This window comes from Pogona vitticeps, chromosome 4 (genome assembly GCF_051106095.1).
Source record: "Pogona vitticeps strain Pit_001003342236 chromosome 4, PviZW2.1, whole genome shotgun sequence".
NCBI lineage: Eukaryota > Metazoa > Chordata > Lepidosauria > Squamata > Agamidae > Pogona > Pogona vitticeps.
This window is the reverse complement of record NC_135786.1, coordinates 68360932-68373019: the sequence shown is the minus strand read 5'-3', so window position 1 is coordinate 68373019 and position 12088 is coordinate 68360932. Positions and strand designations below refer to the sequence as shown.

Below are 12088 nucleotides of genomic sequence, written 5' to 3'. Positions count from 1 at the left end.
TGTTCTGCAAATTTATATACAAACAATGAACATATTACCTTAAATGCTAGGTTTGAAGATTGTTTGGCATGAAATATATTTGTATCAGGCTCTAAACATTGATGTTTAAGCAAATACAAAAATATGTACTGTATGCTATATAATGTTATTGTTTTAGTTAAATAAAATAATTTAAGTAGTTCTCCAAATATGAGAATCACTATTAAACTAAAATAGGTTCTAATACATCTGTTTTACTAATCTGACAGGTTATTATTTTAAATATGAAATCTTCATCTGATTGCAAATATTAAAGATTATAAGAACCAGCGAGAACGAGTCTTTACATTTAAAAAATAATGATTTAAATCAAGTTTTGCTGGCTAGTGATTTAAATCGTGATTTGAATCAAATCCACCCTGCATAGTTTTTATTTTTTTAAAAATAAGACTTGGTCAGAAATAACTAGGACAGTTTTGAGCTGTCCTGTCAATGAATGTATATGGCTTCTTACTACTATGTTATAATTTAATTTTTATTTCCTGTCATGTATTTGCCTGCAATTCTGTATAATACTGTGACCAATGGCAGGATTTGGCTTGATGGTTATCATTAACTCAGATGGCAGACAAACTGATGGGACTGGCCACAACTATGACAGAGAAGGAAGGCTAATAAACAGGAAGACACCAGGTGAAGGACAAGCAGCAGCCTCTTTTGGACAGGAATGGCATAGAATTTACTAACTTCATCGGAAGCTGTTAATATTGATATTTCTGTTATCAAGTAAAATGAATGCCTACTTTAAATACTCCTCCAGTATTTCTTATCCACCTGGGATACAAAACATCATTTTAAAGACAGCAAAGAAATACAAACCTTAGTATAAATTGATCAGTAAAGGCTGTTAATCCAGCATGAATATTACTTTGGTCATGCATCTGGCAGTTCTTTTCTTTTAAGAGTAAAAGTGGGCAAAATATGGTACTCTGGATGTTGTTCAGCCCCTGCTTCCAGCATCCTTCATCAGCATATCCAGTGGTGGAGGATGCTGGGAATTGCCTAATAATACCTGGAGGGTCATTCCTTGCAGTCTGGAAAAGGGTATGTTTATGTAAGTACAGTTTATTTCATGCGTTTTGGAAAAAATAAGGGTACCACTTTGATTTCGATTTTTAAAAATTTGGGATGTGAAATATTTCTTCTCCTGTAACTCTTTGTAAGCAAATAATGTTTGCATGACACTTGAAAATTTCAGCTATGCTGATTCATTTGCACCGAAAGATCATAGGAGAGTTTATGAAAAACATTGTCCTGTTGCCCAGTTTGACATGGGTCTTCAGCCTGTGAAAACAGATTTTGGAAGGCCTTTCAGTCTTTCCAGTTGCACAAAAAATGAGAGATACATTTGTTGTGCAGATGTTAAACTGGAAGGGATTGTTAACTGTTTTTCTGTATTTCCTGAATGGAGAGAGAGACTGCTGTGGAATGTTAACATTATGTAGGTGCAGGATGTGAACAGCATATGCTTCTATTCAAGAGTCACAATAGTTTGGCTTAGTAGTGTTTTGCTAACAAAATGATGACATTGCTATAGTTGAGTCAAGATGTGAGATTATTAATTGCTCCCTTGGGGCAAAGATAGAGTAGAGAATATGGACTTTGTGGTTCAGACCTTCAACAATGGTTTAGCAAAACTCTTTCCAAGTCCTGGTACATTTATTGATTTAAATTGCAGCTGTATGAATGTTGGCAACATTTACCGGTAACAGATTTAAGTGGAGTAGTAGTTTCAAGTTCCTTTAAACTGTATTTTCTGATGATTGCAGTAATTATGTTGCAAGCTTATTTGTATCCAGCTAGGTCAGAAAACCCCTGTTCTCCAATAACATCTGAAGGTCCACTTTTTCCCAATCCTTAGTGTACAGCTTTAAATTCAGACTGTAGATCAACTTCCAGAAATTATTATAAGGGCAGGAAATTTAAAATGAATCCAAAGATCTGAAAACACCTGCTTTAGGATAAATATAACTTTGAATATACTGCTTTTAGTTTCAGAAAACACCGATTTCTGTTTGTCTACACAATTTTATGTCTCCTAAAAAGAGTACACTTCCATTAGGAACTTCATATGCTACTATTACATATTTCAGAGTATAATTTCCCTTTTCTGCTTCTTCAGAAATTGAGGACAGATTGCAATACACCTCCTGTCTGGGAATAGGCCCTATTGAAAACTGTGGAGCTTCTGGGTAAATGTATATACAGTGGTGCCTTGCAAGACCAAAGTAATTCGTTCCACGAGTAGCACCGTCTTGCGAAATTTTTGTCTTGCGAAGAAATAAACTTGTTGCTTTGTTTTCAAATATAATTTTCAATTTAAAACGATTGAGCAGTGTTTAAGAACATTTGTGTCGGTTTTTTCCTGTTATAGCTATCAAGTGCAAACCCAGTGTATGAGAAGTACTACCGTCAGGTAAGATGTGCTTTATTTCCAGTGATTATACTTCTGTTTGAAAGTAGTTATGAATAGTTCACATTAGGAGAATAAAAAGGTTTTCTTGTCTTCTGGCTATGGAATGAAGTAAATAGTTAAGATATAAAATTATTTTGGGGATGTATTTCACCAGTTTTACAACTGGGCTTTGTAATGACTCTTGACTTTTTAATACAAATAATTACTGTGCCAATACAAACCCATAATTGTTGGTTACAGATGGCAGTTGTAAAGTTAATGATTTTATACCATCCATTTCTTGCACCATTATAACCAGAATATGCAGTGTTGTATTATAATGGATCCTTGTTAGTTGGCTGAATAAAACTCTGTCAGTAACTTAGAACAGTTCTTTGAATGCATAGTTTAACTGTACTGCTGTTGCTTTATTCCTGCAACTTGGAGAACTATAAAATGTACTGTAATTTTCATAATATGTGGAAGTTTAACAAATGAAAGGTCTGTTACCTTAGTTACAGTGGTGCCCAGTAGTATCATAGTCAAAGGGCAGGAGTCAGTTCTGAGTTCTTTTCAAACCAGTGTGCAGAAGTTTCTATAGCCTGTATAATCGTAGGGCGAGAACTGTATCTAGGTCACTTCCTTGGCAGTTGTAAACATTGCTGCTTTGATAGAATAGAAATGTCATTTTGCTTAACCATAGAACTATATGGGACTCTGCTGCATTTGTAAAGATTCCAGATTCTTGTCTTCATCTGAAGGCAGATGCTTGAGTTTTGACATAGTAATCATATTAGCTATCAAATACTAATTACATTTATGCAGAAGTAAATAGGAGATGTACATAAAATGGAAGTAGAAGGTAGCCTCTCATGAGCAAATGTTATAAGTGATGGTTTCCTTCTAGCATAATTGAGTACCACCAAATGTTGTAACATTTGAAAAAACATCAAACAGTGAAAATCTTGTAGTTCCTATCTAGTTCAGCCATTCTCAGCATTTTTGCCCATGACCAGAAACACAGTATGAAAGAATTATAGGCCGAATCAGGATTGTATAAGCCACATAACAAACCTTATAAGGTGGTGTGTGAAGATTTTTTTCCAGTTTGTTGCCCCCTTCAGATGTGCCATATGGTGCCCATTGAAAATGGCTGCTCCTAGTCAGTGCACTAACATTAGGGAATATTAGTGCACTGATCATATAAATTGTTTGTATTTGTGAAACTGCTCCCTTGATTTCAGTGGAATTGATTATCATGTACTGGTTTTAGGGTTGTTACCTATATGTGCATTTTTTGCTTGGTATTAATATACATTGAATGCAATATAGAAAATAGGCAGTTCATCCTTGTTGACATTAACAGCCATAGCTTCTAGGTCTAGGAAGTCTTTGGACATGTGCCTTTTAAAAATTAACAGCTCAAATGTTCTACCCATGGTGCAGGAGTCTACTAAAGACATGTAGTAGTGGTCTTCTGTGGCAAATGGCTATACTCGCAGTTGATGGAATTTTTATAAACTGAAAATTCTTTTTAAAGTATGTGTGGCATAAACAATTTGCCTATGAAAATTTTCCTCTTCAGTCTTGCAGCAAAATTACATATACAGTTTTGTAGATGTAAGTATCTTGTTGACTTCATCTTGCCTCTTACTGTTAGATCCAGAAGGAAGCATTAGTTTACTAATAAAAAGGTAACAATTTTTGTCCAGTCGTGTCCGACCCTTGGGGGGCGGCGCTCATCCCGCTCTTCAAGCCATAGAGCCAGCGTTTTGTCCGAAGACAATCTTCCGTGGTCACATGGCCAGTGTGATTTAGACACGGAACGCTGTTTACCTTCCCACCAAGGTGGTCCCTATTTATCTACTCGCATTTGCATGCTTTCGAACCGCTAGGTTGGCGGGAGCTGGGACAAGTGACGGGCGCTCACTCCGTCGCGTGGATTCAATCTTACGACTGCTTGGTCTTCTGACCCTGCAGCACAGGCTTCTGCGGTTTAGCCCACAGTGCCACCACGTCCCACTAATACATTTGATGAAAACACAGCTTTTTTTTAATCATGGTAAAACGAACAATATCTCCAGCTATTTATATCATGAAGAGTTATTAAATTAACACTCTATACTAGAATGGCATTCATATCCATAGTTTTAGTTTTCTGCTGACCATCAGAAATTTGTCATTTTGTCCCTGTACCATTACAGTGCAATTTTTTTTAAACAAAGCTTTTTACATATTTAAGTGTTCTACCAAAAAAATGTTGTTTGCTCCTTTTCCTTTTAAAAATATGTAGGTTTTGAGGTTTTTATCTTTCTTCCTTTGACAGGTTGACCCTACTAACTCTGGAAGGGTGCTGGCTTCTGATGCAGCGGTCTTTCTGAAGAAATCAGGGCTGACAGACTTGACCCTTGGGAAGGTATTGCTTTGTATCAATTAATGGGCTAATCATCTTGTATTGGCTTTGTAAAGAATTTAAATGCTGTCACTTGCCCTCTCTTCATGTGCTGTATTTCACCTGTGGTTCTTAAGCATTTCAGGAGTTAACCTTCCTTGGAAGTAGTCTTCTTTGAGCAGTAGGAGTTTTGATTTCAGGGACTTATGAAGCCATTATGCAGAAATGCCATAATGTAACCCAGAAATAAGGACATTTCAGCCTGTTGAAAAGAAAGAGGTTTAAATATGCTTAATTGTCTGATACATAGTAGTTACTATCTCAGGTATCTCTGTGGACTGATCAGGAGGCTTTAACAGTTGAACAATGTGCTAAAGAAGAGAACAGTAACCTACTGCCTATAGCCTGAAGCATCTGAGTGAAATGTAATTATTCATATGCTGTGGCTGATAGTCCTGTGACCTTTTAAGCATTCTTGGATTTTGTCTCTTATGAGCCTGTCTTACCTGACCAATGGACCAATTTTCTAGCTTTGGTGTGTGTGTGTGTGTGTGTGTGTGTGTGTGTGTGTTTGTTTGTTTGTTTGTTTGTTTGTTTGTTTGTTTGTTTGTTTGTTTGTTTGTTTAACTTACATGCCACCCACTCTACCCAAAGGTCTCTGGGCAGCTTACAACAATTAAAATACAATAAAATGATAAAATAATTAAAATAGATACTCTAAAAATTGCCATCAGGACCCACAGTTGATATTATTTCAATTAAAAGCCTTCTGGAACAGGAAGGTTTTGACCTGGCACCGAAATGTCAGCAGCGTCAGCGCCAAACAAATCTCAGTTGGGAGGGCATTCCATAGTCTGGGGGCAGCTGCTAAAAAGGCCCTTTGTCTACAAGCTATCCCTCTTACCTCCTTGAGGGACGGCTCTTTCAAAAGGGCCCCCTGGCTAGATTTTTAACTGCCGGGTAGGCTCATATGGAAGGAGGCGGTACTTCAGGTATCCGGGGCCCAAGCCGTTTAGAGCTTTATATGTCAAAACAAGCACTTTGAATTGGGCCCGGGCAGCAACTGGTAACCAATGTAATTTAATCAGAATCAGCTTGATATGTCCCCTAGCGGCCCACCACTCACCAGCTGCGCAGCTTGATTCTGGACCAGTTGCAGTCGCCGGACTGTCTTCAAAGGCAGCCCCAAGTAGAGCACATTGCAATAATCTAAACGAGACGTTACCAGTGTGTGTGTAACTGTCATGAGACTCCACTCGTTCAGGTAGGGCCGTAGCTGGTACAATTGCCGCAGCTGAAGGAAGGCGACCCTGGCCACCGAGTCCACCTGGGTTTCCAGAGTTAGACTGGGGTCCAGGAGCACCCCCAGGATGATGACTCTGTCCCTTAGGGGGAGTGTAACCCCATTCAGGGCAGGCAAATGGCTGTCCAGCCTGTCCAGTGAAGCACCCACTAACATCACTTCCATCTAGTCTGGATTGAGTTTCAATTTATTAATCATCCAGTCCATTATCAGGTCCAGACATGAGTTCAGCACAGAAACTGCCTCACCTGGATTGGTGGAAAATGAGAGGTAGAGCTGAGTGTCGTCAGCATATTGCTGACTCCTCAGCCCAAACCTCCTGATGAACTCTCCCAGCGGTTCCATGTAGATGTTAAACAGCATATGAGGGTGTTCTAAGATTTTTGCAATCAACTCAGGTTGAGAAGTGTAACAGAACTGCTTCCTCTTTAATAAAAACTGAAAAGTTGCATTGAACTGGAATTGAAAATATTGCATTGGACAAAAAGAGTAAAGAACACAATATTAATGTACTATTAAAACATGTGGTTAAATATTTAGGATTCTTTATTTTTATGTTGCCTGTCAAAATGGACCAGTTTCTAGCATTGCTTCACACGCTTCATCTGTCTATATTTAGATTTGGGACCTTGCTGATACAGATGGCAAAGGCATCTTAAACAAGCAGGTAAAATGTGTTTCCTTCTTTAAATAAATATTGTCAAAAATAATGAGAATATTAAAAGGTGTTTCAGTAGCACTGAGGCTCTATTTTCTGGGTAAGCAAAAGGGAGGTAAGCACAGTACAGTATGCACACACATTCACTTCTGCTCCTCCTTTTCATTCATTCTTCAATGCTACCTGGGACACCTGAACAGGAGAGTAGTGTATATACTTGCAGGAATTTGCAGACATGTGCCTTCCCTCATCTTTCTCAGCTCAGACAATAGCATGGTGTTGTTTGTACAGTTGAGAGATGAAGGAAGATGCAAAGAATCTCATATAATCTTCTTGTAGAAAGAAGCTTGAGTAAAGCACAGGCAGGAAGAGGAGCATTCCTCTCATAAATTCCTGTTCTTCTATACCAGATCCTGGCATGTGATATGTGGCACAACTTTCCTAAATCATGTTGCAAGAACTGATTCCATAATCCAGTGGTCTCCAGCCTTGAGCCTCCAGATGTTTTTAGACTGCAACTCCCAGAAGCCTTCACCACCACCTTTGCTGGCCAGGATTTCTGGGAGTTGAGGTCCAAGAACATCTGGAGGCCCAAGATTGGGGACCACTGCCATAATCCACTGATTATGTCATTTCTCCCCCTTAGTCTCCAAACAGATGTTCTAGTTTTGTGGGTCCCAACCTTAGGTAACCCAGGTGTTCTTGGACTGCAATCCCCAGAAGTCTTCTCCACCAGCTGTGTTGGCTGGGATTTCTGAGAGTTACAGCCCAAGAACCAAAGGTTGAGAACTACTGTGTTAGCTAATTGTTAAAATGAGGTTGACATCCAGCTGCATAGGAAATATTGATAATTCTTGATCTGTTGTTTTAGTGCAATGACTTAGAAGGAACTCTTATTAGGGCTGATATGGATATACAGTGGTGCCTCGCACAACGAGTGCCTCGTAGAGCGATGAATTCGCTCTACGAGGACGCTTTTGCGATCGCTACTGCGATCGCACAGCGATGGCCCCAATGGGCGAAAATCGCAGAGCGAAGGTCGGTAAGCGGTTCGCTTACCGACCTTCGCTTTGCCACCCGCCGATCAGCTGTTCCGCGGCTTCAAAATGGCCGCCGGAACAGCCGAAAGGGCCGGGTGCAGCATTTTCGCGCCCTTGGTAAGCAAGGGGAGGGCGCGAAAACACTGCCGGAACAGCCAAAATGGCTGCGCGCAGCGTTTTCGTGCTCTCCCCTTGCTTACCAAGGGCACGAAAACGCTGCGCCCGGCCCTTTCGGCTGTTCCGGCGGCTATTTTGAAGCTGCAGAACAGCTGATCGCAGCCATTTTCGTGCCCTCGTTCAGCGAGGGGAGGGCACGAAAATGGCTGCCGGACCCCAGAAGCATCGCTGAACGGTGAGTTTTCAGCCGATTTGGAACGCATTAAACGATGTTTAATGCGTTCCAATGGGCTTTCCCGTCCCACTCAGCGATGTTTCACACAGCGAGGGTTAATCCGGGACGGATTAACCTCGCTGTGCGAGGCACCACTGTAACCCTTTCCAAGCCTCTAAAGACTCCTAGAAGCTGGCTATTTCGCCCACGCTGGCCCCGTGTGGGGGAGCGTTGCAAGGGTCCTGGAAGGCTCACTTGGACCCTTGCGACGCTCCCCCCATGGGGCCAGGGGGGTGAAATCGCCAGCTTCTGGGAGTCTTCTGAGGCTTCCCAAGCCTCAAAAGACTCCCAGAAGCTGGCGATTTTGCCCGTGCTGGCCCCATGCGGGGGTGGGGAGAGCGTTGCAAAGGTCCAAGTGAGCCTTCCAGGACCCTTGCGATGCTCCCCCCACCTGGAAGCTGACAATTTTGCCCACGCTGGCCCCGTGGGGGGTGGGGGGAGCGTCACAAGGGTCCTGGAAGGCTCACCCGGATAGCTGTCAAACCTACAGTTCAATGCATTCCAATGGGGGGGGAAAATTCACCAAAAATTAACGAAGACTCAGAACAAAGCCAAATTAAGTTTGCAAAGGTTTTACAAGGTGCACTAACGATTCCAAGAATTTTAAACAGTTTTTGAACATTTTAAGACACACTTAAAATGGCGAAAATGGACATCGCTAAGCAAAACAGGGGGACCTAAACGGTCATCGCTAAGCGAAGCAAGGTCCCAAACATCGGTATGCAAAATTTCCCCATAGGAAACATTGCTAAAAGGAGCACAAGATTGCTCCAAAAACCTCATCGCTAAGCAAATACATTGTTAAACGAGGCAATCGCTAAGCGAGGCATCACTGTACGACTATTTGAATTCATAATCTTACTGAATCTACACAGGCTGTGTACCGAACTAGCAGGATGCACCAAATTTAATAAAGATGTGAACTATTTTTGCTGGAACACATTGCACACCAGCCATGGGGTGGTATAGGGAGCAGTAAGGTGTCCAACGTGCCTGGCAAGTTGCATTAAGTTTTTGGTAGCACGTAGAGGATTTAGTCATCATCAGTGGCTACCAGAGTGGTGCTAGCAATGACGTGTTTGCTAGAGACTTCTGAGTTGGGGGTGGGTGGGTTTTCCGACCACTTTCAACATTCTGTGTGTGATGTGCAAAAAAAGAACAAATGAGGCTAAAGGTCAGGCCACCCACCCTGGTGCCACAGCCCAACATCAAAGGACCACTGCGCTATTTTTTTTATCATCATCAATGAAAAACTCAGCAGTGGCCAGATGATTGGAAAAGATCAGTCTACATCCCAATCCCAAAGAAGGGCACTGCCAAAGAAAGCTCCAACTACCGTACAATTGCACTCATTTCACACGCTAGCAAGGTTATGCTCAAAATCCTACAAGGTAGGCTTCAGCAGTATGTCGACCATGAACTCCCAGAAGTACAAGCTGGATTTTGAAGGGGCAGAGGAACTAGAGACCAAATTGCCAACATGCGCTGGATTATGGAGAAAGCCAGAGAGTTCCAGAAAAACATCTACTTCTGCTTCATTGACTACGCAAAAGCCTTTGACTGCTGATGGCAGAAAGTGAGAAGGAATTAAAGAACCTCTTAATGAGAGTGAAAGAGGAGAGAACCAAAAATGGTCTGAAGCTCAACATCAAAAAAACTAAGATCATGGCCACTGGTCCCATCACCTCCTGGCAAACAGAAGAGGAAAATATGGAGGCAGTGACTGATTTTACCTTCTTGGGCTCCATGATCACTGCAGATGGTGACAACAGCCAAAAATTAAAAGACCCCTGCTTCTCAGGAGGAAAGCGATGACAAACCTAGACAGCATCTTAAAAAGCAGAGACATCACCGTGCCGACAAAAGTCCGAATAGTCAAAGCTATGGTTTTTCCAGTAGGATGTATGGAAGTGAGAGCTGGACCATAAAGAAAGCTGACCGCCAAAGAATTGATGCTTTTAAATTGTGGTGCTGGAGGAGACTCTTGAACAAATATATCCATTTTGAAGGACAGCAACCCTGAGTGCTCACTGGAAGGACACATCCAGTACTTTAGCCCTCTCATGAGAAGAGAAGACTCCCTGGAAATGACCCTAATGTTGGGAAAGTGTGAAGGCAAGAGGAAAAGGGGACGACAGGGGATCAGATGGTTGGACAGTGTCACCGAAGCAACCAACATGAATTTGACCCAACTTCGAGGCAGTGGAAGAGAGGAGGGCCTGGCGAGCTCTTGTCCACGGGGTCACAAAGAGTAGGACACAACTTAACAACTAAAAAACAACAACATTTATAAAGATTGTTAAGTACATTGAAATCCTGAACTTGCTTCCTCCAGAGTAAACCACTCTCAGGAAAGCAGCTATATATAGGAGTGCAGACTTTTAATACACATTTTATACACTACATAAAGTGTATACACACATTTCACTTATTTGAAATGTAGTGTTGGAAAAGAGTTTTATAGATAGCATGACTTGTCAGAGAGATAAGTAAAGCACATTAAGTGTGGACTTTCACTAGAAGCTAAAATAACCAAACAAAGGGTATTACAGTGACATCATGAGAAGACAAGCTCACTGGAAAAGACAGCAATGTAGGAAAAATTGCAGTACAGTAGGAAAATAGGAAGAATGCACATGAAATAGGTTGACTCAGTAAAGAAACCCACAGTCTTTGTTTGTAAGACCTTTTGTTTGGTGTTGCAGTCAAAGCAGGACCAGGAGCAGAGAGACAGGGGTTCAGATTTGGGGAATAAACTATGATACTCTTGCCTGCTTTGGGGATGAGAAATAGAGAAACGCATTTGATACACACTTCAGACATCTAGTCCCAGGTGTGTTGGTTGTCTTTTACTACGTGTTTGCTGTTAGCGAAACTCTTCTAAATATTCTGGTTCTGCCCAGTACAAATTCAGTGCCTAAACAGAATCTTGAAGTACTTGCTCTTCTCAGCAGAAATTGCAGAGCTAAATGCAGTGGAGATTAAATTTTAAGGTTGCTTTTTTCATGGTTTTATGAAAGAGTCAAGTCTCTCTCTCACACACACACACGCGCGCACACACACACACAAACATACACACACCCTAAATTTTCAACAATTAGTTGCTTCAGTTCAGTATGAAGGTGATGGCAAACAAGCTTGATGAAACCACCTGGTCCCTCTCTTGCACCTTCCTGCCTTAATTGGAGCCTTCTCTCCTTGCAGTCATCTCCTTTTTTTCATGGCTTTATGAAAGTCAGTCTCTCTCACGCATACACACACCCTCCCTCTCTAAATTTTCTACAATCTTATCTTTAAACAAGCTTAATGAATCCACCCTTCCCTCTCTCTCACCTTCCTTCCGGCAAAATAGTCATTCACAAGCTGGCTTGAGTGCCCCAGGCTGTTCTACAACCATAAACAATAAAGCTGGCTTATCTGCAATTTCTAAAAGAAGTGATCTACAACTGCGGGAACCAAGGAAGGTAGCAGGGAGAGGTGGCTTACAGTTTGAGGTTCAGCTGCAGGGGTGGGGGTGAGGTGGGGTGTAGCGCTCTGCTCATTACCCCTAGGATTTTAATTTTTACCCAATTTGGGGTAAATTATCCCTGTTCCCCGACCACTGGGGTAAGTGGCTTGGGTGGTTTATAAATATTTGACTGCAGAATAAGCATTGTATGGTGCATAGTGCAGTGTTTTCAAGATGAAAGTGAGAGAAGGCAAGATCAGAGAATTTTGCATCATATATTTTTGAAAAACTGTTTTAGGAAAGTCCTCCCAATTTAATTTGTTGGAAATGTGCAGTATTTTTAATAGGATTAGAATGCCAAGAATGTTTGAATATTGCTTTGAATGTCCCCCTCCCAATTGCTGAACAATTATGTATTATTA

At 41.3% G+C, this 12088-nt stretch overlaps 1 protein-coding gene across 3 annotated transcripts in view; it reads left to right on the top strand.

Moving 5' to 3' along the window:
- Positions 1-12088, top strand: part of EPS15 (epidermal growth factor receptor pathway substrate 15) — a 72969-nt gene that overhangs the window by 9807 nt on the left and 51074 nt on the right. For all 3 annotated transcript variants that reach the window (XM_020788138.3, XM_072997610.2, XM_072997609.2), the window contains exons 2-4: positions 2414-2455; positions 4761-4850; positions 6749-6796. In XM_020788138.3, coding sequence (XP_020643797.3) covers positions 2414-2455; positions 4761-4850; positions 6749-6796 — 180 coding nt within the window. The remainder of the gene's footprint in view (positions 1-2413; positions 2456-4760; positions 4851-6748; positions 6797-12088) is intronic.